The 27,207-nt window shown below is 39.4% G+C and overlaps 1 protein-coding gene and 1 long non-coding RNA gene across 2 annotated transcripts in view; one reads left to right on the forward strand and one right to left on the reverse strand.

Moving 5' to 3' along the window:
* The window catches only part of LOC124100749 (uncharacterized), a 127,023-nt gene that overhangs the window by 30,123 nt on the left and 69,693 nt on the right, over positions 1-27,207 (forward strand). The gene's annotated exons all lie outside the window — the stretch shown is intronic.
* The window catches only part of Ankrd55 (ankyrin repeat domain 55), a 108,646-nt gene that overhangs the window by 22,591 nt on the left and 58,848 nt on the right, over positions 1-27,207 (reverse strand). Inside the window, exons 7-8 of the mRNA XM_046456364.2 lie at positions 8,206-8,390; positions 1,045-1,212 (exon numbers count right to left, since the gene is read on the reverse strand). Coding sequence (XP_046312320.2) covers positions 1,045-1,212; positions 8,206-8,390 — 353 coding nt within the window. The remainder of the gene's footprint in view (positions 1-1,044; positions 1,213-8,205; positions 8,391-27,207) is intronic.

Raw genomic sequence — 27,207 nt, forward strand, 5'->3', positions numbered from 1 at the left:
GTTCAAAGCCAGCCTCAGCAACTTAGTGAGGCCCTAAGCAACTCAGTGATATCCTGCCTCTAAATAAAATATAAAACAGGGGTGGGGATGTGGCTCAGTGGGTAAATGCCCCTGGGTTCAGTTCCCAGTACCAAAAAAAGAAAAAAAAATACTTCAACCAAAACATCATATCATATCAGATTGAATGCAGAAGTAGATGTGGTAACCCAGCTGTATTCTACTAGGTTTTTATTAAGATATCAAAGAAATTGGCTAAAAATGTGAAAAAATGTTGCTCCTCTTATTTAAAAAAAATAGAATATTTGGAAATTAGAAAAAATAAATATTTTTACTTTTAACTAAAATTTGCATTTGTGTTAACATGTAAATGCCATGGGTTGTTTATTACTCTAAATGAATTACTAAATAAATATTTTGTTAAAAATTGGTTTTAATTTTTTGAATTAAACCCAAGGGCACTTAACCAGTGAGCCACAGTCCCAGACTTTTGTTTATCTTTTATTTCGAGACAGAATGGTGCTAAATTGCTTAGGGCCTGGCTAAGTTGCTGAAGCTGGTTTTGAACTTTGGATCCTCCTGCCTCAACCTCCCCAGCTGCTGGGATTCCAGGCGCAGACCACCCACCACTCCTGGCCTGTTTTAATTTTTAATGCCATAAATACTGATAGGTGTAGCTCACATAAATCAAACCTCTTTGGGGTCCTCAACAATTTTTGAGGATATATAAAGTTCTTGAGAACAGAAAGTTTGAGAACTGCTAGTTTAGGTAAAAGGAGGATTAAAAGGAGAAAGCATAAAGGGAAGAGGAAAAAGAAAGAAGAGTCAAGGTCCATTAGCATTAGGCTGATGGGTTCAGACATTATTCCTGTTTTGTTCCACATAATGGAGACCGTTTCACTCTATTATTAGATAACAGTAAATTTGATGGTGAAATTATTATTAACTATTATATTATTATAATAATATTAAGTTTTCCATTAGAAAACTCATCAACTTCATAAACCTTTGAGAGGAGGAAGCAGATGAGTGCCTACGGATGCGCACCTGCTCTCCTGGGAGAGGAGCTTGACACAGGCCGTGTGACCACAGTGCAGGGCGTAGGCCAGCGGCGTGCTCTCGTTGATGTCCCGCAGGTTGCTGTCCATGCCCAACTCCAGCAGCGACTGGACACATTCTGCCTTGCCTGCAGCTGCAGCCCAGTGCAGGGGCGTCCTGGAGGAACCACACGGGAGAAAAGCACAAGTGTCTAAGTTCAAGAATGGAACAGGCTGCTGGGGCTGCAGCAGCTCCTACCCCAACTCATATTGAAGGAGCAAAATACTGTTGCTATTTATAGTATGGAAATAGTCTGCGTGAACTGGGTCCTGAGGACGATGGGTTTACCCCCCGGGGCCTCTCCTCAGGCTCCAAACATTGGCTTTCCCTCTCCGCTGGCCTTTCTGAGAATTTCCTGGAGGAGGAAGTAGCGGGTCAAAGGTTAGGCACCGTCTTCAGGCTCTTACATGGTGCCCAACTGTCTTCCAGGAAGACTGGCTGCAGTATCCCCTCTCACAGCAGGACCCTTTTTCCTCTTCTTATCACCATGTTTAACTTTTTTTTTTTTTGCCAGATTGGGGGGCAAAATGATGCTTTCCTGTTGTTTTCTTTTGCACTCATTTAATAGTAAGTTTGAACTTTTGAAATATGCTTATGTGCTATTTGAATTTTTTCATTCAGGTGACTCTTAATGCCCTTCGTCCAGTTTTCTATTGGTGAATTCATGTTTTTCTTACTAATTTGTATGGGCTCTTTATATATTAAAGACACTGATCTTTTACAGATTATTCTTATGCATATATTTTCTTAAATTTGTTACTTAAGCTTTGATTTTTGGTGATTTTTCCAAAAAATATTCCTTAAAACAATCACATTTAGTTACTTTTTAGTTTTTTTTTTTGTATCTTGCATGATATTATGGTTAGAAAGCCCTTTATTAGCTAGAAGGTAGATATTCACCAGTATTTAAACAGTTATTAGATAGCAAAACCAACATTTTCTTAAGAAAATAAAAAGAAAAGCCAGAAACCAGGAAAAAGTATTTGCAAATCATACATACAACAAAGGGCTTTGTAATTAGGGCAAAAATTACAAAAATTACAAAAAATATTAAATCTTTCAGAACTGAACAATAAGAAAACAAACCTGTTTGGAAAAGACAAATCAAAGAAGATGTCTGGATAGTAAATAAGCACATGAAGAGGTGTTTAGTATCATTTATCATTAGAAAGATGCAAATTAAAACCACAATGAGATTCTGTTACACACCTATTAAAATGGCTAAAATAAGGAAAACCAAATGATAACAAAACAAAGCCTGACAATTGCAGGTGCTTGTGAAGATGTGGAGCAACTGGAAATTTGTTTCATTTCTGGTGGAAATGTAAAATGGTTAACAGCCACTCTGGAAAACAGTCTGGCAGTCCCTTCTAAAGTTAAGCATATACTGATCCTTTGAATCAGAAATCCCACTTCTACATGCTGATTTAGAGAAATGAAAATTTACATTAATCAAAAACCCATTCTTAGTGTTTATAGCAGCTTTATCCTAATTGTCAAAAGCTGGAAACAACCCAATGTCCTTCAGGAGATCCATGGGTAAAAAAAAAATGTGGCTCAGTTATAAAGAACATACTACTGATATGTGCAACAATACAGATGAATTTTAATGCGTTCTGCTGGGTGACCTAAATTGATCTCAAAAAGTTAAATGGTGTATCGTATGTTGAGCTTCCCTAATTCAAAAATCTTAAATCTGAAATGCTTCAAACTCTGAAATTTTCTGAGCACTGTTATCATGCCCCAAAAGGACAGTTCCACACCTGATTCCATCTGAAAGGTTATGGTCATAATGCAGGTGCACTAAATTACTTTCAGCCTGGGTGTATAAAAATAAACAAATTACAGGCATTCACAGAGTGGTGCATGCCTATAATCTCAGGGGCTTGGGAGGCTGAGACAGGAGGATCACAAGTTCAAAGCTAGCCTCAGCAACTTAGAGAGGCCCTAAGCAACTCCCTAAGCAACTTAGTGAGACCTTGTCTTAAAAAAAAAAAAAGGCTGGGGATGTTACTTAGTGGTTAAGTCCCCATGGGTTCAATTCTTGGTGCCAAATAAATACAGAAATATAAACAACTTTGTGAGTTTAGATTTGGATCCCATCCCAAGATATCTTACTATATATAGGTAAAATTTAAAAATTTTAAAAAAGTAATCAGAAATCTGAAACACTTCTGATCCTCAGCATTTTGGCTAAGGGATATATAACCTGTATTTCCATACATGTGACATTCTGGGAAAGACAAAACTATAGGGACAGAGAACTCATCAGTGGTTGCCAAGGCTTAGGATGGGAGAGGAACTAACTACAAAAGGAAAACTTTTATAGTGATCAACATGAGTTTATGTTGGAGTTGATGGCGTTGTTTTGAAATTTGTTTGTGGTAGTTACATGAATCTATTCATGTTAAAATTTATAGATTCATACATTAAAAAAAGAGTAAATTTTTCTGGATGGATATAAGAAGAAAACCAGTATTTTTTTCTAGATATATTTGGACTAAAAATAAAAAGTGTGTGCTTCTAGATGCATGTTTTGGCATGTGCAATGAGGTATGGGGTCAAACTGTTTTTCCAATATGTGGCCCACTTTTCTGAACACCACTTATTAATGAGGTGGTATCATATTTTGAGATACTGAACTATGTGTTACTCATAGTTTTCTATCCTATCTCTTTCCCTTGTTTAAGGGGATGATTGACTTTGTACTTAAACTCAGGGGAGGGATGTGATGGGGTAGAAAAGAGAAGTAATGTCAGTTTCCAAAAGTCAAGTTCAAAACTAAGAGCAGATCTGGAGCGAAGACAAAATATTTAGCTGAACATAGAAAGAGAGATTGCTGGAAAGAGAACCTTCCTCAGCTGTGTGACAAGACAGTGATAAGAGCATGAAGGACTTTGGGATTCCAGGGCAACTGGGGCCAGAGTGTTGTTTTCTTGGTGGAGGCCCTGGGAGGGATGGCCCAGCATGACTCTGGTGTGTCTTGGCAGTAGGATCCTTGGCAGCCCAAGGTCACTGTACTGTCAAGCACAGCATGGTAACAGCTGAATGTCATCAGACCTGAAAGAACAAGGGCAAAAGATGAGGTGTACCATCCACCTCTGTCCTATGCATCTTGGTACTCCCCCAAAATTCCAGAACCATGGCACAATAAGGAAAAGTGGGGTCTGAAAAAGAGGGAGGTGAATTGGGTTTACCGCCACTCTACTGAGATGATTCAAAACTAGAAGTTAGGTTAATTTACAGATGATAAAAATTAGTATAATTTTCTAAAATCTGGGTCATAACATAACATTAATACTTGACATAGTAAATATGCAATCCTTTCCCTTTCTGTTGGTGAGGGAGGAGGGTACTGGGATTGAACCAGGGGCACTCTATCACTGAGCTACATCCCATCATCAGCCCTATTGATTTTTTATTTTGAGACAGGATTTCGCTAAGTTGCTTGGGGCCTCACCAAATTCCTGAGATTTTCCTGCCTTCATCTCCAGAGTCACTGGGATCTCAGCATGAGCCACAACATTCTGCTCATCCTTTCCTCTTATATATACAATAAACTCCATAAGGGAAGGAAATGAGAGCATTTCACATCGTGTTGCTTCTAGCACCTAGCACATTGCCTGGCATATTTAGGAGCTCATTAAAAATAGTCAATAAAGGGAAACATTTATGATAATGCTTTTTGTATTATACTAATGACACAATAATTCTGGGTAATATTAGACTAATTTTTAAAAAATCTCTATAGGTAGAAATGAGAATTTGGACTACTTGATTTTGTACCTATCCCAGTGGGTTTTTAAGTGTTTCTAATGTTCAGCAAATACTTTTATCTGAAAGAGAAGTTTGAGAGGCTATGTCTTAATTCTGAAGCATATAGAAAGTCAACCTGTTGGAAGAGAGTTGCTTCTCTGCAGGTTACATTTACTCTGAAGACATGTTTCTTAAGTGTAGTTTTATGATGCTCTGTGTCTATATGTTACTATCTTTGGAAACTATGGACCTGCAATTGCTTGGAAGTTGTCACCAGGAGATCAGAGAAGATCCTGAAGATGGCAGAGGATGAATAACCTTAGTCACCGGGCCATTCTGAAAAATACGGTGAGGAGGATCTGGACATTCAGTTCTATACTTGGTTTGTTCAGGATTGAGTAAACCATATTTTGGCTGACATACTGGTGTTATACCAGTGTGCTCTGTTTTTTTTTTTTTTTCTGGGGGGATGGGGTGGGATGGGGAGAAGCAAAGGGCAAAACGACATCTTTATGAATGGGGTCTCCCATGAAGAGAATGGTTATCCCTCCTGTCATTCACTCTGGAAATGGGCCAATCCTGGGTAAGGAAAGGAGGAGATGGGAGGCCTTGGGCTAAGATCCCAGCCCTAGGCTGAAGGGCACTTCTGAGAGACCCAAGTGACCTCTCTGGCATGGATGGTAAAATTAGACTGATAATATTGTTAGTCTATTAATAATATTAGACTGCTGGCTGGGCAGAAAAGTACTTACAGTTGGGTATCTGTGAAGGGGCCTGGATTAGAATGCTTGGAGAGCATCCATGTATACAAGATAGTCCCATAGTTCCCCAAAATAGATCATGCTCTCAACTAAACACCCCCTTCTTGTTATGCTATAGTAGCAATTCTATAATACTTAGTAGGGCCACATATTCAGTGATCAATAACTTTGTGTATTTGAATGTGGAAGATATGATTTGTCCCATTCTATGTGTGAGAGGTCTCCAGACAATATTTATTTTAAAACAAGATGAGGCACCTCCTATCTAAAGAATATATTGTCAATAAATTCAGTAGTTGAAGAGTTGGACATTGATCTACTCAGGCTTACCAACATGTGAAAATTCACTTGGAAGTTTTGTGAAATATTCCTTACAACAATTGCTAAGACAGGATTGTTTTAGTTCCTCTGATCATTACCAAGGAAGAAGTCCAGAAGAATAGGGTGGCAAACTAACCTTGTTTTGATGATAAATGAAGGGTACATACAGAAAACTTCTGATAAATATACCAAGGATCTTTGTGGCAAACCTGTATCACCTGATTTCAAATCATCTAAGCTATAGTGCCTTTCTTATCCCTAAGCTTCAGGGTAGTCCTGCAAACATAGCACACTGTTCCACTTATCATAGTGGGAACTGAAGGTCAGGGCTTATGATCTAGAAGAAATTCATCAGAGAAAAGCATTGGACTGATATAGTGGTCTCTGGAAGGCAAGAGATGATGAGTGTAAGGATGTAGCATTGGTTGGAGTATCAATAGCCAAGGGATGGGTTATAAAACATGTGAACATTCCCCAGAGAATGCTCTGACATATGCAGGAAGGAGAACTTGGTAGAAGAATGTCCTTCTTAAAGACAAGTGAGCTCCTTATGAAAGGAACTTGTGACCTCAGAAAATGATGAATTTGGGACATTTAAAATACATGCCCTGGTTATGGATTATGCTTCTGTGCCATGAATCTTAGGTGAGTACCACAATATCTTAAATACTGTAGATTTAGGAAGTACTTAAATATTAAGGAGGACTAATTCTCTGTATTTTTCCTCTATCTTTTTTTTTTTTTTTTTTTTTTAGTTTCTGCTTTATTTTCCTCCCTTTTCAAGAAAAAAATTCTCTTTTGATAAAATTCTCATTAGGGAAGCAAAGAAAAGGGAAGGGAATTCATAATAACTATAAATAGTTAAAACACTGAAGCCTGTGAAAATTTTGAAAACTTCAACTACTCACAGAAACTTCTAGTCTTAGTGTGAGGCACCTTCACACATTCAGTGGCAAAAAACACAAAACAAAATGGAGGCATCAAATGACTTGATTTGTGCACAAGGAATTGAGCTTTGGAGCAGAAAAACTGGGCTTTCCTTGGGACTGTCCTTCCTTTGAGCTTACCTTAAGGTTCCTTGGACTTTTTGTATTGTTCTTCCTCCCCTTGGTTTACTTTCTTCCCTGAGGCCCAGGGAATTGGATTTTCTTTGCTAATTGCATAGTACTACAAAAGGGAAAATAGTCTGTTCAGAGATGGCTCTAAGAGTGTTTTAAACTGGGAAAACGTCCCTTTAGCCCTCCTTTCCAAAATTTGTTCCTTTCTTTTCTTTATGGATAATTTACCTTTTCTCCTCATGCAACTAACATGCCTCTACTTTTTTACCTGCTCAGGATCATTGCCTACTCTTAGGAGAAAAAAAAGTCTATTTTCAAGGATTTATGCCTTCATTTCGATCAAAACCATCGTGTCAGCCACTTTTAGCTTCTGAGACCTATGTGGAACCCCCAAATTGTTTCCCTGTTGTAAGAATTCCTGGTGTGAAGGGAAGTGCTTTTTTGGGACATCTAACATCATGATAAGTGGATGAGTAATTTTGCACTTCAGTAGAAAAGAGTAAAAAACTATAGTATGCAAAACTTCTACTTATTTCTAATAGTCTTGTTTGTGGTCATATATATATATATATATATATATATATATATATATATATATATACACACACACATTTCCATCAACTCAATGCCAAAGGAAAATGAAAGTTAAGACAGTGTAGATGAAAAGCTGTAAATCTAGAAGACAGGGGTACAAATCTTCATTGAGTTGGTAACTTGCTCTGAGAATGAGACTTTTCACCTTCCTGGACTCAGCTTCCTTTCCAACCAATACATTTCAATGATTGAACAAAACCTAAGAAGGTCCCTCCAGTTCTAGAAGCCCAGTAATTCTGAATACAAAGCCTCACTTATGCTCATCTCTGGGTAACAAGAACTTGTTGATGTTATGACATAATCCAGGAATAAAGAAAATAAAACCTACAGCTGAGAAAAGGACACAGAACAGGAAACTGATCTACCAAAAGCCTTCTGAGAACACTGAAAACATTAGCAAAAAGTGGAAAATCTGACAATACCTAGTCACAGTATTTCTCTCCACAACAACGATTTTTCCTTCTCTTACTAAAATAGAGCAAATTTTATTGTCATAGACACATGTGTATTACAGGCAAGAAGGATGTAATCATATAGGATAACTCCTTGAACATTTTTATTTTATGATTTGCATTCAGGGAAGATGTCTGATAGTTCCCAGCACTTTCTGCCATGGATACCTGTCATCCACATCTAGAGCCTGCAGGTTACACTCGGGGACTCTTGCCAGTTCGTTAATAATGTCACTGAAGCCTGCAGCTGCCGCGATGTGTACACACGTCTTCCCACTCTCATCGTCATAGTTGATTATGGATGGACCCTGATGATGGCTCAGAATGATGGAACACAGGATTCTGTTTCCACTCTGAAAAGCAGAGTCAGAGAATGCCCGTATGAACAATCCAGTGCTGTGTATCGCTGTTAAGATAAAAATACAGAGTGAAAAAACAAAACAACAACAACAACAACACAAAACAATCCATGGAGAGAAAAGAAAACATGGAAGCAAAATATGTTCTATACAAATTATATCTCAAGGGACAAATTTACTACAATTTAAAGATTTTAATTGCTTTTATTTTTTATTCTAAAACCAGGAAATACTTCATTCTATAATATAGAATATGTGCCCCAATAGGCTAAGCAAAGGAGTTTGGTTTTATTGTGAGAAAAGGGTTCAAAACAAACAAACAAACAAAAACAGAAACAAAGAACAAAAAGCAAATTGAGACAGAACAGTAGAAATATAACTTTAATACTAGATGATTTCAGATTTCTTTTTCTAAAGATTAAAGGACATAAGAATTAAAGAAGAAGGGACTTCATTTTCGTGATGGTTGGTCTGTTTAGGAAATACAGCTTTATTTCTCCTACTTTTGCTGAAAGTCAGATAATAATTTTGCTTTGGTGCCATGGAACTTAAGCAAAGCTGATGCCATTTTTATTTTTTAATGTTTTGTTGGGGCTCAGTGTGGGAACCTAGTTCAAGACAGTGGCTTCCTACAAATTTTATTTAATATCTCCAACAATTTTGCACTTGTCCCAAATTTCTGCAAGGATTATTATTATTATTTTTGTCTCCCATAAGAGTGAAATTATCTTCTATAATCAGTGAACTAAGGATAGACCTCAATATGGGTGTAAATGAGTGACATCAGACCTGGCTTGATGTTTGGGCCACTTAGATAACAACTTGTTTGACAGGTCTGTCATTTTATTTTCCTCTTTTACTGTTGAGGTTGACTACTAGGAACTGGAAGAGTCGATTCAATTTAATTAATTGATTAATTTTGAGATGGGGTCTCACTCTGTGGTCTAGGCTGGTCTGGAATTCCTAATCTCAAGGAATCTTCCCGACTCAGCCTCCCAAGTAGCCACAGACATATGCCACTGTGCCTGGCTATAATTTTTAATGTTAAAAAAAAGTGGTGAGTACCAACCGTGGCCCCATGATGCAGGGAAAAAAAATAGTTCCTTTCAACCATGGTGTCTCTTGACTTGTTATAGCGACTTTTATATACTATTTATTGTGGTATCCCTTGTGCTAGGAATTCTTATCATAAATGCAGACCCTTGAGGGTGCCTGGGACTGCCTTATGCCTGTGCACATGATCAAGCCTGGGCCTCCCAGGGTTTATGACCAGGCCAAGATCACAAGCAGAGGGCAGCAGTAGCTGTTGGGTGGGAACCAAGGAAGCAGGGCACTGAGCCTCTGACCCAGGTCCTATCAGATTTTGTCTTACTGGATTTTTACAAAATAAATTGAGGATTTCTAGACGGTGAGCCCAGAGCACTGTACCCTGAGCACAGGGTTCTCTCCTAAGCACTGGGCCCTCTATCAGTGCACTGGACATGTACCCATAAAATGATCCCTGCCTACAAACTTCTCTTCCTCTTGTCTTCTTTTTCCCTCCATTTTTCCTTTTCCTACAAGGACTTTTAAGTAAACTTGACCAACTATTTATGTTCCACGGCGTGCCTGTCACCAGAAGTCTGATGAACTGAACACAGCTGGGTTTTCACACTTGCTTTATCAACTTTTCCAAGATTATTTCACTTGATGTTACTAAATATAGGTCAAAGGTCTGAAATACATTTTAGGCAATAAGAGGCATTTTTTCTTGGAAAGCACTAGCCAGCCACTGAAGAAGGGAAATCAAAAGGAATGCCAGCTCAGTAAATTCATTTTGTTTAAAATTTCCTGGAAGAGTCAAAGAATTCAGGCTGCCAAGGTGACTCAAAGGGCAAAACACCCAGTAAGGGAGTAATGCTCCCTCTCCCACAAAGAGTTTCCCCTCTTTGTGGGAGAGGGAGCATTAAGAACATATGGAGAAAAACAGAAACACTCCTCACCTCTCTCCTCCTCCCCTTCTCACCTTGGGAAGAGTCACTTGAAAGTGTGCAGCTGAAATAGGGGCTAATGACCCCTGAATTTGTTCTTTCTGGGATCGTAGCCAGCCAGTCCCAAGCAGCAGGTGTCTTGGGAGCTGCAAAACTGTAGATCACCTCTCTGGGTAAGTGAAGAAAACCCCTAACCCCCATTTATACTTTTCCTCCAAAATGGCTTTTGTTCTGAATTTTCCAGAAAGTTCTTTAAAAAGAATTTTTTTGTAGTTGCAGATGGACACGATACCTTTAGCTTTTATTTATTTATCTTTATGTAGTGCTGAGGATTGAACCCAGGGCCTCACACGTGTTAGGCAAGCACTCTACCACTGAGCTACAACCCCAGCCCCTCCATTTAGTTCTTTTACCTCTACACCTGGATCTCACTTATAACATTATCATTTGTATTTTTCTTTTCCTTAGGATTCTCCCAGAAATAACAGTGATAGCTGCATTTACTGAGTGAATGCTCTGTGCTTGGCACCTTTCTAAACCAGCCCATGAACTCATTTAATCCTGACAACAATCCCATGAGGAACATACTATTATTATCCCCATATTGCAAAGGTTAGAGAAGGAAGGCCCATAGGGATTAAGTAACTTGCCCAAGGTGACAGCTGTGAATTAACTGAGCCAGGATGGACTCTGTAGTATCTTTGTGCTTTACCTCATTCTGTCTCTGATAAAAGGAGTGGTCATTTTTTTTTTTTAATTCTGCCTGTTCATACTGGTGGAACTAAAGTGAAACTGATGTTTCAGCTTGCAACATTAGTGGCAGGGATGCATACCTTGCCAACTGAAGGCTTCTTTAAAGTTAAATAGGAGGTACTTTAAAAGTTTCTCCTAGGAAGGTTACCATGGTACACTCTCATGAGAATTTGAAGGAGCCCTGGACAGCACTGGTTTGTAAGCCAAGTCCCTGATGACGGTCTCCTGGTGACAGAATTCCCTTCTTAGCAGTCTGGGCTGGGTGTCAGCCAAAGGTATGCTCAGACCTGGGAGGCCAGGGAGGGTCACAGAGACCAGGAAATGCCAAGAAGAAGAAATGGGAATGTTGCCCAGATGAGCCCTTGGGAAGAATGGAGAATGAGTTTACATTGTTGGGAATGTTATTTAACAGGGGTAGAGTTCCAGAATTCTGCATGGGGCAGCCAGCCCAGGATTGTGGATTTGTTTTTGCTGGATTTATTCCCTTTGGTTTTGTCCATAGGTAATCCATAATGTTACCTTATGTACTCTGAAAACTGCTGTTCCAGAACTATCTGAGTTCTAGCTGTTTTCTTTTAGGTTTCAAGGAGGAAGAGAGTTGGGAAAGCCTGACTCAGAAGAAGCCTTATCAAGGAGAAAGTTAAATTAATGCATTATCATTTTGTTAAAGAAAGATGGATCAAAAACAAAAATAAGATTGCAAAAATCTTGATTTTGTATCTTTTTATTCTAGGTAACCTCTGAAGAAAGTCTTAAGTGGAAAGTTTGGGACTAGTTAGTTATTTGTTACCATATATATGTCTGGTGAATAAATTCCATGGTAACTTCCTTTGGAGGGAACTCTCATCTTTCTTGTCTTGAATGATGGGATGTTTGCATTGCTTGTCTTGTGATGGTGATGGTATAAAGCAGAGGCTAGTATTTTAGTCCTATGTTCTTCTTAAAAGATTGGGTGGTTTGGGGTTGTAAAAAGACCACTCTGGCCAAGTTCAGCAGGAGTCAGACATGTTAGACTGGAATGGGAATATGCAAATCTGTGCCTCCTGAATGTTTGAGACTTAGAGGTTTGGGGCTAACGAGAGGCAGAAAGGTACTCAAGATCCCTGGTATAGAGTTTGCACCATCCTCATGGTTAACTCCTTTGGATTCAGGCTTTTTGCGTGGCCTGGATTCCAGAGGCTACTGAACCCAAAAGCCTGGGGCTGACTCTCCTGGAGAGAATGTGGAAGACAGAAATGGTGGTACGAATACTTAGCATGGAAAACAAACTTCTTTCTTGCAGTGTTAGTGTATGGAAAAGGTCTGGCTGCCCAGCAAGATGAAATCTCCAGAACTGGAGAGTTGTATAGTCCGTGCCAAACTGTGACTAGGAACTTTCTGACGAAATGAAGCCTAGCAAAGAGTAAGTCCTCGTAAATATGCACTGAGCAGTGAATAAATAAATGGGTAAAACAATCCTCATAAACTAAAGGGAAAATCAAACAGAATTGAATTTTACCCATACTTTTGGGCTTCTCTCTCTTCTCTTTGCCCCGCCTCCTTTTCTCTATCTTTTCTCCACTTTTTTTACTCCCAGGCCAGTCTTTGTTTTCCTCACTCTGCTCCATTCACTTCCCCTCTACAAGTGAGCATGGGGGAGCAGATATGGTCAGCTTAGGTTGCCCCTGAAGCCTCCTGCTTCCCCAAAAGGTGTTATGGTTTGAATTTGAAATATCCCCAAAAGGCTCATGTTTAAAGGTTTGATTGCCAGCCTGTGGCACTTCTGAGAAGTGGTGGAAGGAGGTTGATTCATTGGGGACATGCTTTGAAGGGGATCCTGGGACCCTGCCCTTTCTCTCTCTGTTTGCTTCCTGGCCCCCCATGTGTTAGTGAGTTTTGCTCTACCACATACTTCTTGCCATGACAGTCTGCCTTGCCACGGGTGCAAAAGTGGCAGAGTTAGCTGACCATGGCCTGAAATCTCTGAAAATTTGTCTTCCTTTTTAGTTGCATATATCAGGTATTTTGTCACAATGATGGAATTCTGGTTAATACCACAGGTCAGAATCTGCTCCCAGGGTAATCAGGATGGATTTTGTAAACTTGACTTTCTTCTTGTTTACCCTGGGCTCATGTGACTTTGTAGTCATTCTCTTATCAAGCACTGGAAGTCCTGTGGCCTGAGTTCTTTCACGGGCCCTATATGCACTTGGGTAAGTGATGATCTATCTGTGCCCAAGTTTCTCCACATAGGAGTTGAAGGGTTGGACTTAAGTGACTATGTAGTCCCTTCCCTCTTGAACATTCTTTCACCTTAAAAGTTGGATCACTGACATATTACATTTATAATTATCCTTTGGCATTATGAATTTACTTGGAGTTAAGTTATATTTACAGAATTTTGACACAGTTCAAAGAGTTGGCACAGATCAACTCTCCCTCCCCCACCCCGTGTGTGTGTGTGTGTTAAAATTTCTTAACCACATCACCACATACTGAATAAACAATCATAAAATAGTCATTTACATTGGTACAGTTCTTTTCTTTCCATCCTCCCTTGTACAGTATGCTGAAAGAATGGCTCAACTTAGGGATAGCTTAAATAAGCTTATTTTCTAGTAAGTCGGGAAGGGAACTAGTGGTGAAATTTGAGGGGCAGTAGATACTTGCCCCTCTAACTGACCTGCCCTGATATTGTTGTTATCAAAAATCCATGTGTTAAAACACTATAACCCTGGGTTGCTTGGTTAAGCTGAAAATGCTATCCCAGAACTCAGATCCATAAAAAAAGTAAGGTCACAGGGCTAACTGCAGACCCCCAACTTGGAGAGGCAGACAGGCATATACAGGGAATCATGACATCTCCGAACAGGGACCTCTGTGAGGACAAGTGCTGGGCTAGGGAACCCTGAACTGCAGTTGATGAATGGTTGTTGGCTTCGAGTGGACAAATGAGAGAGTTACAAACTTCAGAGGGACCCAGACAGACTGGGAGCCCTGTACTTTTGTGAGTTTTACCTCCAGGAACTTGACTAGGTTCTGACAATAAATATCAGAGAAAAATCCCCATGGGCTTCTGGCTGGGGGAAGGAAAGGAATCATTTTGAAACACAGCAGGGCACTAAAGAGAAGCTAGATAATTAGAGTCTCAGAGCCTCACCTTCCATGGTTTTATCAGAGCCTAACTGACCTTGGGGAAGAGAAATGCCTGGCTTTTAGCCTACTGTAGTCCTCCTGTTCCACCTAAAAACATAGGAAAAAACCCCCAACAAATTCTTGTAAAATTCACAGTCCAGAGGTACAGGCTCACTAAAGACTGAGACATAATCATGGGACTATAGAACACTTCTCCTGTCCCCAAACCATACCACATTACTGAAAGCCTCTTTGCAGCTTTTATTTTTACCCACAACATCATCTCATGTTTGCAAACAAGAAAAATTACGGAGCATACTAGAAGGAAAACATCAAACAAAACAAACAAGCCAAAACAATTTGAAGAGACAGAGCAAACATCAGAACCAGAAATGTTGGAATTATCAGATTGGGAGTTTAAAGAAACTATAATTAATATGCTAAGGGCCCTAATGATAAAGTAGATAGCATACAAAAACATATGGGCAAGTAAGAAGAGTGATGGAATTCCTAAAGAAGAGTCAAAGGGAAATGCTAGAGATCAAAACCACTAACAGAAATAAAGAATGCCTTTAATGGAATTTAGTGGACTGAACATAACTGAGTAAAGGATCTCTAAGTTTAAGAATCTCTCTACAGAAACTTCTCAAATAGAAAAACAGAGACTGTAAAAAGCAGAACAGCATGTCAAAGAAATGTGGGTCAACACCAAGGCTATAACATACAGGTATTCTCCTGGAATACCAGGAGAAGAAAGAGAGAAAGGAAGAGGAGAAATCACTGAAACATTAATAATGACTGAAAACTTCCTCAAATTAATGTTTGATGCCAAAGCTCAGAAAACACCAAGAAGGACAGATATAAAGAAAACCTATACCTAGGCATGTATTTTTCAACCACAGAACATCAAAGACAAAAAAATCCTGAAAGAAGTCAACAGGTGGAAAAACCCTTCCCTATAGAGAAGCAAAGATAAGAATTACATCAGACTTCTCAGAAACGATGCAAGAAGGAAAAAAATGGAGTGAAATATTTAAAGCTGAGAGAAGAAAAAACCCCTACCAATCTGGAAATCTGTACTATGTGAAATTTTCCTTTAAAAACAAATAAGACATAAATACTTTCCCAGACAAATAAAATTGAAGAATTTGTTGCTGCTGGTAAATTTGCTTTGCAATAAACTTTAAAAGAATTTCCTTAGAAGAGAAAATATAAACCAGAAGTTCTGATTTACATAAAGGAAAGAAGAACACAGAAGAAGAACTAAATGGAAGTAAAAAAAAAAAAAACTTTAAATCTTCTTATTGTTAACTGGCCTAACAGATAACAGTTTGTTCAAAATCATAATAGCAATACAGTAGTCAATTATGTATCATTATGTATATATCTTTATATAGATAAATATATTTATTGATCTATGCTTACAAATGAATGAAATGGATGAAAGCAACAATATAAGAGATGAGTGGAAGGAACTGAGATTTTGTTGTTGTTATTATAAACTACTCACACCAGCTGTGAAGTGGTACAGTGTTAATTGAAAGTGCACTTGGATTTGTTGTAAAAGGCTTCCACTGAAAAAAGTGAAGAATTACAACTAATATGTTAAGATAGGTGAGAATATGGAATTGTGTAAGATACTAATTAAAAGCACAAAAGGTAGAAAAAAGGTGAAAGACAAAAACAAAGGAAAAAAGTAGCAAATAGAAAACAGGATTGCCAATATTAATCTAAATATATCAATAACCACTTTGAACATGAATTACCCAAATGTATCAATTAAGACAGGATTGTCAGAGTGGATCAAAACATAAGACCCAATTATATGTTGTCTACAAGAAACTCACTTTACATGTAAAAATACGTATAGATTAAAAGTAAATGAATGGAGAAAAATCTACCATGAAAACACTAATCCAGAGAAAGCAGGAGTCACTATATTAATTTGAGGCAGAACAAATTTCAAAGCAAGGCAAGTTATTAAGGATAAATAGGGACATTACAAAGTGATAAAGGGGTTAGTTCTCCAAGAAGATAAAATAATCCTTATGCACCCAACAACAGAGCCTTAAAATACATGAAGCAAATATTAATAGGGCTGCAAGAAGAAGTAGATATATTTACTATTATAGTTGGTAACCTCAACACCTCTCTTTCAGAGAAGGACAAATCCAGCAAGCAGAAAATAAGTTAGGACATAGTTGAAATGAATTGCATATAATTGATATGTATGGCCCACTTCATCCAGCACAACCAAACATACATATTTTTTTTTCATGGTGCTTAGGATTGAACCCAGGTTTTCATGTATGCTAGGCAAAGTGCTCTGTCACTGAGCTATACCTCCAACCCCCAGACACACTCTTAACAAACTCACTTGGAACATTCACCAAGACAAACCACATTCTAGGACATAAAACAAACCTTAAGTAAAGTTAAGACAATATAAATCATAATGGATGCTCTTAGAAAACAGGAGAATTAAACTATACATCAATAGCAAAAAGAAAACTGAAAAATTCATAAATATCTGGAGATTAAATAGTATACTTTTAAATAACACATATGTAGAAGAAAAAATATCAAGAGAAATTTTGAAAATATTTTTAATTAAATAAAAACTTACCAAAAATTGTGGGATGCAGGAAAAGAAATGCTTAGAGGGGAATTTATAGCATTGAATGCAAGAAAAAAAGACAGATCTAAAAACCAATTATTCAAGTTTCCACTTTTTAAAACTATAAAAAGAAGAACAATTTAAATCCAAAGTAAGCAGGAGAAAAGAAAAATGAAAATTAGGACATAAATCAATGAAATTGAAAACAGGAAATGAACAGAGGAAATTGATGAACCCGAAAGCTAGTTTACTGAAAAGATCAATAAAATTTAGAAGCCTCTGATCAGACTAAGGAAACAAAGAGGACAGAAATGAAAGAATGAGATAAAGAAAGGAAATCAAATACACACACACACACATACACACACGCATGCATACACACACACACACACACACACTGATTATGAAGGAAGAGGTATCTCTCTTTGTAGATAATGTGGTTGTCTATACAGAAAACCTGGAAAGATAGACAAGAAGCAACTACAAAACTAAAGCAAAATAAAACACCCTGAATAAGAAGCAAATTTAGTAAATTCACAGGTTACAAGATTAATATGCAAAAGTCAATTATTTTCCTATACAGCCCCAATGAACAATTTGAGTTTGTAATAAAACCTACTGTCATTTGGATGTGGTTGTCCCTTCCAAAGCTCATGGTGAAATTTAATTTCTAATGTAATTGCATTGAGAGGTGGCATCTTCAAGAGGTACTTAAGTCATGTGAGGGGTTGGTTCATCCTTATGAAAGGATAAATGTAGTTCCCATGAGAAAGGGTTAGTTATTTCAAGAGTGGGTTGTAATAAAATGAGTCAGCTTCTTTTCCCCCTCCCCGTCTCTTTGCACATGCTTCACTGCCTTCTGATTCTATGTCCTTCCTGGAGCAGCAACAGACCCTCACTAGAAGCCAAGCAGATGCTAGCACTATGCTCATGGACTTCCAGAACTATGGCTGAATAAACCATTTTTTTCCTTAGAATTACTAAGTCTCAGATATTATTATAGTAACAGGAAATGCATTAAGGCAAAAATGTATATACCATTTATATAAGCACCCCTAAAATAAAATATGCAGGTATATAAGTCTAACAAATTATGTATAAGAGCATTATAAGGAAATGAGTGGAGAAATATTCCATGCTCATGGTTAGTAAAATCCAATATTGTCAAAATATCAGTCCTTTCCACCTCAATATATAGATTAAATGCATTTCAAATAAATATGCCAGGATATTGTTCTGTGGATATTGTTCTGGTTCTAAAATTTACATGGAGAGGTAGAAAACTCAGAACAACCAAAAAAATATTGAAAAGAAGAATTAAGTTGGAGGACTGACTCTTAGGCTTATTATAAAGTTATAGTCATTAAAACAATATGGTATTGGCAAAAGAATAGACAAATAGATTAATGGAAAAGAATAAAAAGTATATATGTATACATATATATTTAAATATATGCATGTATATTCAATAGGTATATTAAAAAATCTTTGTGTGTGTGTATAGATATACATATCCAACTAATCTTTACATAAAGGAGTAAAGGCAATAGAATGGACAAAAGATAGTCATTTCAACAAATGGTGCTGGAACAATTGGACATCTACATGCAAACAAACGAATCTAGACACAGGAGACCTTGTATCCTTCAGAAACATTGATACAAAATGGATCAGAGACCTAAACATAAAACATGAAACTATAAAATGTTCAGGTTACATAGGACAAAACATAAATGATGCTGGGATTGATGATATCTTTTTAGATATGGTAACAAAAGTATGATCCATGAAAGAATTGATAAAGTTCACTTCATTAAAATTTAAAATGTCTGCTTTGTAAAGACACTGTCAGAACAATGAAAAAACAAGACACAAGCTGAATGAAAATACTTGCCAAAGGCACATCTGATAAAGGAATGTTGTCCAAAATATTCAGAGAACCTGTGAAACTTACTAATAAGAAACAAATATTGCAATTAGAATGCACCAAAGACCTTAATAAACACCTCGATGAAGAAGATATACAAATGTCAAACAAATATATAAAAAGATGCTCCAAATCAGAAGTCTTCAGGGAAATGCAAATTAAAACATTGAAATATCACTATACACCTATAAGAATGATCAAAATCGGAGAGGGAGGGAAGATGGCGGCGAGGGGAGTGCATTACCCCCGTGTGCTGCTTCACTGTGTGGGAGTATGACAAGTCAGGACGGCTAAAGGATATCTTGTTAGGAATTTCCAGCAATAGTGGGGTGCGCCGGAACCTGGAGGAAGGATTTCCATCGCACGAGGATCGGCTACGGGGACTCAAACGCGAGAGGTTTGTCGCACGGAGGGTAAAACTGCTTATTCAGCAAATCGCCCCGCGGCTAGAGTCTGCAAGGCGCGCTGGGATAGAGACGCAGGGTTACAGCGCTGCAGTTTCTGCCAGACGCGCAAGCACCGCACTCAGGGCTGAATTCGGGGTTCGAGACGGGGAAGGAAGCGGTCCATCTCGGTTCTCCACACCGGTCAGACCACAGAGGAGGCCAGCAGCCACCATGTTGGTAAACTGACGTCACCACACCTGTTTTTGACTGACCGCAGCTCATTCAGCCATAGAACAGGTAATTTCAGGCTGCAATTCGCCTGCGGCTTGCAGACAGATTGCTAGGGTTCAGCGCCTGGGTGCTTCTTAGAATCTGATCTTATCGGAGTGAACACGGAGCGCGGGGCGGCCGAGTCCCGGCTCCCGGAACCGTCCCGGAACCGCCCTGGCTCCGGGCTGCGGAGCCTGCGGAGGCTGCTTCTTGGACCCTGCTAATATCAGAGCAAACACAAAACACCAAGAAGCCGAATTCCAGCTCCCGGAACTGAGCCCGCGGGGACTGCTTCTTGGAGCTTACACTTGTAGGAGCTTACACCGAGCACAGAGCGGCCGAGTTCCGGCTCCCGGAACCGTCCCGGAACCGCCCTGGCTCAGGGCTGCGGAGCCCGCGGAGGCTGCTTCTTGGACCCTGCTACTATCAGAGCATACACCAAACACTAAGCGGCCGAATTCCGGCTCCCGGAACTGAGCCCGCGGGGGCTGCTTCTTGGAGCCTACACTTATAGGAGCTTACACCGAGCACGGAGCGGCCGAGTTCCGGCTCCCGGAACTTCCCTGGACCGGGGCTAGGAGCCCGCGGAAACTGTGTCTCGGTCCGGGTCCTGCTGAGGGCAGGTCAGGACTCACCCATTGCTTGGGTTGCCTGGCAAGGGGAACGAAATGCTGCCATTCGCATAGGATACCAACATGGCAGAGATCTGATGTCAGCAGAAAGCGGTGGAGGAGAGATCTTCATCAATACCAGCGGTGACATAAGCAGTTGCTCTCCTGGTAAGGGGGGTGAGGCTCAGTCACCCGAGTCTCCTCAATTTGTCCTCGAGCCAGAGGGAAGGAGCCGGGCCGCCGCCAGCCCCCGGAGCAGGCCCAGCGGCTCGCCAGCGTGGTGACCGCGTGACCCCAATTGGAGAGGGGGCGGAGCGGAGCCGCCACCCACACCCGCCAGGTGGGCAGACCCACGACCCAGTAGTACATGGGCGTGGTAGGAGGGGCAGGGCAGAGCCGCCCTTCGCGCTTGCAAGGTAAACAGACCTGTGACAGCCTGGCGGGTCAGGCCCAGTGGCCTGCCAGTGTGGTACACACGTCACCCCAACTCGAGTAGGGGCAGAGCAGATCCTTATCCCACGCCCGGATCAGGCCCTGCCGGTGTGGTGGTCACGTGACCCCAATTGGAGTGGGGGTGGAGCGGAACCGCCACCCGTGCCCGCAGGGTGAGCAGACCAGTGATCAACCTGCAGATCAGGCCCAGGGGTCCGCAGGCGTGGTAGGAGGGGCAGGGCAGATCCGCCGCCCGCGCCTTCAAGGTAGGCAGACCTACAACAGACTGGCGGATCAGGCCCAGGAGCCTGCCGGCGGGGTACAAACACCACCCTAATTGGAGTAGTGACAGAGCAGAGTCGCCTCCCTTGCCAGGAACAGACCCAGCATCCTGCAGGCGGGGTAGTCACGACACCCCAATTGGAGTAGGGGCAAAGCAGAGCCTCCACTCGTGCCCGAAAGGTGGGCAGATCTGCGACCGACCAGCAGGACAGGCCCAGTGGCCTGCTGGTACGACAGACACGTCACCCCAATTGGAGTAGGGGCAGAACAGAGCCGCCACCAGCTCCCAGAACAGGCCCAGTGACCTGCCGGCGGGGTAGCCACGACACCCCAATTGGAATAAGGAGAGAGCAGAGCCGCCGCCCGCACCTGCAGGAAAGATACGCAAGCAGTATGAAAAGACAAGGAAAGAAAGGACCACAAGCAATGCAGGTCAACGCAACTTTAGAAGAGGTAACAGCTGCAGCAGATGGAATGTCAGATAAAGAATTCAGGATATACATGCTTCAGATGATCTGGAGTATCAAGGAAGACATTAAACAGCAAAATCAGACAATGAAAGATCACTTCGACAACGAATTACGCAAACAAATCCAGGAAGCAAAGGATCAACTATACAGGGAGATAGAGGTTATAAAAAACAAGCAATCAGAAATCCTAGAAATGCAGGAAGCAATAAACCAACTTAAAAACTCAATGGAGAATACTACCAACAGAGTAGAACACTTAGAAGATAGAACATCAGACAATGAAGACAAAGTATTTCAACTGGAAAAGAACATAGACAGCTCAGCAAGACTGTTAAGAAACCATGAGCAGAACATCCAAGAAATATGGGATAACATTAAGAGACCAAACTTAAGAGTCATTGGGATACAGGAAGGTACAGAGCTCCAAACCAAAGGAATGAGCAGCCTATTCAATGAAATAATACAAGAAAACTTCCCAGACTTGAAGAATGAGACAGAATCCCAAATCCTAGAAGCCTACAGGACGCCGAATGTGCAAAATCATAAGAGATCCACACCTAGACACATTATAATGAAGATGCCCAACATACAGAATAAGGAGAGAATTTTAAAAGCTACAAGAGAAAGGAAGCAGATTACATTTAGGGGCAAGCCAATCAGGATAACAGCTGATCTTTCAACACAGACTCTGAAAGCTAGAAGATCCTGGAATAACATATTTCAAACACTGAAAGATAATGGGTTCCAACCAAGAATTGTGTATCCAGCGAAATTAAGCTTCAGGATGGAGAATGAAATTAAAACCTTCCACGATAAACAAAAGTTTAAAGAATTCGCAGCTAGAAAACCATCTCTTCAAAACATCCTAGCCAAAGTATTACAGGAAGAGGAAATGGAAAATAACAATGAAAACCAACAGTGGGAGGTAGGACAGTAAAGGGGGGGGGGAACAATCAAAGAGGAAAACAAACCATGTTTAGTAACATAAATAAACAAATATGGCTGGAAGAACAACCCATATCTCAATAATAACCCTAAATGTTAATGGCTTAAACTCACCAATTAAGAGACACAGGCTAGTAGAATGGATCACAAAACAAGACCCAACAATATGCTGCCTACAGGAGACGCATTTGATAGGAAAAGACATACATAGGCTGAAGGTGAAAGGTTGGGAAAAATCATATCACTCATATGGACTTCGGAAACAAGCAGGCGTGTCCATACTCATATCAAATAAAATAGATTTCAAGCCAAAGTTAATCAAAAGAGATAAAGAGGGACACTACATACTGCTTAAGGGAACCATACACCAACAAGACATAACAATCATAAATATTTATGCCCCAAACAATGGTGCAGCTATGTTCGTCAAACAAACTCTTCTCAAGTTCAAGAGTCTAATAGACCACCACACCATAATCATGGGAGACTTCAACACACCTCTCTCGCCACTGGACAGATCTTCCAAACAAAAGTTGAATAAGGAAACTATAGAACTCAATAACACTATTAATAACCTAGACCTAATTGACATATATAGAGTATACCACCCAACATCAAGCAGTTACACTTTTTTCTCAGCAGCACATGGATCCTTCTCAAAAATAGATCATATATTATGTCACAGGGCAACTCTTAGACAATATAAAGGAGTAGAGATATTACCATGCATCTTATCTGATCATAATGGAATGAAACTGAAAATCAACGATAAAAGAAGGAAGGAAAAAGCATACATCAATTGGAGAATGAACAATAGGTTACTGAATGATCAATGGGTTATAGAAGACATCAAGGAGGAAATTAAAAAATTCTTAGAGATAAATGAAAACACAGACACAACATATCGGAATCTATGGGACACATTGAAAGCAGTTCTAAGAGGAAAATTCATTGCTTGGAGTTCATTCCTTAAAAAAAGAAAAAACCAACAAATAAATGATCTCATAATTCATCTCAAAATCCTTGAAAAAGAAGAGCAAAACAACAGCAAAAGAAGTAGAAGGCAAGAAATAATTAAAATCAGAGCTGAAATTAATGAAATCGAAACAAAAGAAACAATTGAAAAAATTGACAAAACTAAAAGTTGGTTCTTTGAAAAAATAAACAAAATCGACAGACCCTTAGCGATGCTAGTGAAGAGAAGAAGAGAGAGAACTCAAATTACTAGCATACGGGATGAAAAAGGCAATATCACAACAGACACTTCAGAAATACAGAAGATAATCAAAAACTATTTTGAATCCTTATACTCCAATAAATTAGAAGATAGTGAAGGCATAGATAAATTTCTTAAGTCATATGATCTGCCCAGATTGAGTCAGGAGGATATAGAAAACCTAAACAGACCAATATCAATTGAGGAGATAGAAGAAACCATAAAAAGACTACCAACTAAGAAAAGCCCAGGTCCCGATGGGTATACAGCAGAATTTTACAAAACCTTTAAAGAAGAACTAATACCAATACTTTTCAAGCTACTTCAGGAAATAGAAAAGGAGGGAGAACTTCCAAATTCATTCTATGAGGCCAACATCACCCTGATACCTAAACCAGACAAAGACACTTCAAAGAAAGAAAACTACAGACCAATATCTCTAATGAACCTAGATGCAAAAATCCTCAATAAAATTCTGGCGAATCGGATACAAAAACATATAAAAAAAATTGTACACCATGATCAAGTAGGATTCATCCCTGGGATGCAAGGATGGTTCAATATACGGAAATCAATAAATGTTATTCACCACATCAATAGACTTAAAAATAAGAACCATATGATCATCTCGATAGATGCGGAAAAAGCATTTGACAAAGTACAGCATCCCTTTATGTTCAAAACTCTAGAAAAACTAGGGATAACAGGAACATACCTCAATATTGTAAAAGCAATCTATGCTAAGCCTCAGGCTAGCATCATTCTCAATGGAGAAAAACTGAAGGCATTCCCTCTAAAATCTGGAACAAGACAGGGATGCCCTCTCTCTCCACTTCTCTTCAACATAGTTCTCGAAACACTGGCCAGAGCAATTAGACAGACGAAAGAAATTAAAGGCATAAAAATAGGAAAAGAAGAAATTAAATTATCACTATTTGCAGATGATATGATTCTATATCTAGCAGACCCAAAAGGCTCTACAAAGAAACTATTAGAGCTAATAAATGAATTCAGCAAAGTGGCAGGATTTAAAATCAACACGCATAAATCAAAGGCATTCCTGTATATCAGCGACAAATCCTCTGAAATGGAAATGAGGACAACCACTCCATTCAAAATATCTTCAAAAAAAATAAAATACTTGGGAATCAACCTAACAAAAGAGGTGAAAGACTTATACAATGAAAACTACAGAACCCTAAAGAGAGAAATAGAAGAAGATCTTAGAAGATGGAAAAATATACCCTGTTCATGGATAGGCAGAACTAACATCATCAAAATGGCGATATTACCCAAAGTTCTCTATAGGTTTAATGCAATGCCAATCAAAATCCCAATGGCATTTCTTGTAGAAATAGAGAAAGCAATCATGAAATTCATATGGAAAAATAAAAGACCCAGAATAGCAAAAACAATGCTAAGCAAGAAGTGTGAATCAGGCGGTATAGCGATACCAGACTTCAAACTATACTACAGAGCAATAGTAACAAAAACAGCATGGTACTGGTACCAAAACAGGCGTGTGGACCAATGGTACAGAATAGAGGACACAGAAACCAATCCACAAAACTACAACTATCTTATATTTGATAAAGGGGCTAAAAGCATGCAATGGAGGAAGGATAGCATCTTCAACAAATGGTGCTGGGAAAACTGGAAATCCATATGCAACAAAATGAAACTGAATCCCTTTCTCTCGCCATGCACAAAAGTGAATTCAAAATGGATCAAGGAACTTGATATCAAATCAGAGACGCGCCGTCTGATAGAAGAAAAAGTTGGCTACGATCTACAGTCGGTGGGGACGGGCTCCAAATTCCTCAATAGGACACCCATAGCACAAAAGTTAATAACTAGAATCAACAAATGGGACTTACTCAAACTAAGAAGTTTTTTCTCAGCAAAAGAAACAATAAGAGAGGTAAATAGGGAGCCTACATCCTGGGAACAAATCTTTACTCCTCACACTTCAGATAGAGCCCTAATATCCAGAGTATACAAAGAACTCAAAAAATTAGACAATAAGAGAACAAACAACCCAATCAACAAATGGGCCAAGGACCTGAACAGACACTTCACAGAGGAGGACATACAGTCAATCAACAAGTACATGAAAAAATGCTCAACATCTCTAGCTGTCAGAGAAATGCAAATCAAAACCACCCTAAGATACCATCTCACTCCAGTAAGATTGGCAGCCATTAGGAAGTCAAACAACAACAAGTGCTGGCGAGGATGTGGGGAAAAGGGTACACTTGTACATTGCTGGTGGGACTGCAGATTGGTGCAGCCAATTTGGAAAGCAGTATGGAGATTTCTTGGAAAGCTGGGAATGGAGCCACCATTTGACCCAGCTATTCCCCTTCTTGGTCTATTCCCTAAAGACCTAAAAAGAGCATGCTACAGGGACACTGCTACATCGATGTTCATAGCAGCACAGTTCACAATAGCAAGACTGTGGAACCAACCTAGATGCCCTTCAATAGACGAATGGATAAAAAAAATGTGGCATTTATACACAATGGAGTATTACTCTGCATTAAAAAATGACAAAATCATAGAATTTACAGGGAAATGGATGGCATTAGAGCAGATTATGCTAAGTGAAGCTAGCCAATCCCTAAAAAACAAATGCCAAATGTCTTCTTTGATATAAGGAAAGTAACTAAGAACAGAGTAGGGACGAAGAACAGGAGAAGAAGATTAACATTTAACAGGGATGAGAGGTGGGAGGGAAAGGGAGAGAGAAGGTAAATTGCACGGTAATGGAAGGAGACCCTCAGGGTTATACAGTGGAGGGGGTAGAGAGAGAGGAGGGGAGGGGAGGGGAGAGGTGGGGAGGGGGGAGGGTGGATGATGGGAAAGGCAGCGGAGCACAACAGACACTAGTATGGCAATTTGTAAATCAATGGATGTGTAACTGATGTGAATCTGCAATCTGTGTATGGGGTGAAGGTGGGAGTTCATAACCCACTAGAATCAAAGTGTGGAATATGATATGTCAAGAAATTTGTAATGTTTTGAACAACCCACAATAAAAAAATTATAACTATAAAAAAAAAAAAAAAAAAAAAAAAAAAAAAAAAAGAATGATCAAAATCCAGAACACCAACATCAAATTCTGGCAAGGGTGTGGAGCAATAGGGAATGTAAAATGCTAGAGAGACTGTAAAATGGTTTAGTTACTTTGGAAGAGAGTTTATTGGTTTCTTACAAAAATAAACATACCCTTACCCTATAATTCAACAATTTTGCTCCTGGGTATTTACCCAAAGAAGTTGAAAACTTATGTCTATATAAGAACCAGCACCGGCTGGGGTTGTGGCTCAGGGGTAGAGCGCTCGCCTACTATGTGTGAGGCACTGGGTTCGATCCTCAACACCTCATAAAAATAAAATAAAGATATTGCATCCATCTATAACTAAAAAATAAATATTAAAAAATAACCAGCACATGAATATTTATAGCTGCATTATTCATGAATGGCAAAACTTGGAAGCAACCAGGATGTCTTTAAACAGGCAAATGGATAAACTGTGATACATCCAGACAATGGAATATTAGTTGGCACCAAAATAAATGAAAAGGCATGGAGGAAACATAAATGAAAAAATAAAAATATGGAGATCAGGGCTTGGGAGAGACAGTGGGAAGAATAAAGAAAGTGCAGAGAATTTTTAGGACAGTGAAACTACACTACATGATATAATAATGGTGGCTGTGTGCCATTACACATTTGTCAAAATCCATAGAATGTACAAAACCAAGAGTGAACCCTTATGTAAACTATGGATTTGGGGTGCTAATATAGGTTGATC

Source organism: Marmota monax, unplaced genomic scaffold (assembly GCF_021218885.2).
Source record: "Marmota monax isolate L192 unplaced genomic scaffold, Marmota_monax_Labrador192_F-V1.1 WCK01_AAM20220418_F8-fsc00037, whole genome shotgun sequence".
In the NCBI taxonomy this organism is placed as follows: Eukaryota; Metazoa; Chordata; class Mammalia; order Rodentia; family Sciuridae; genus Marmota; species Marmota monax.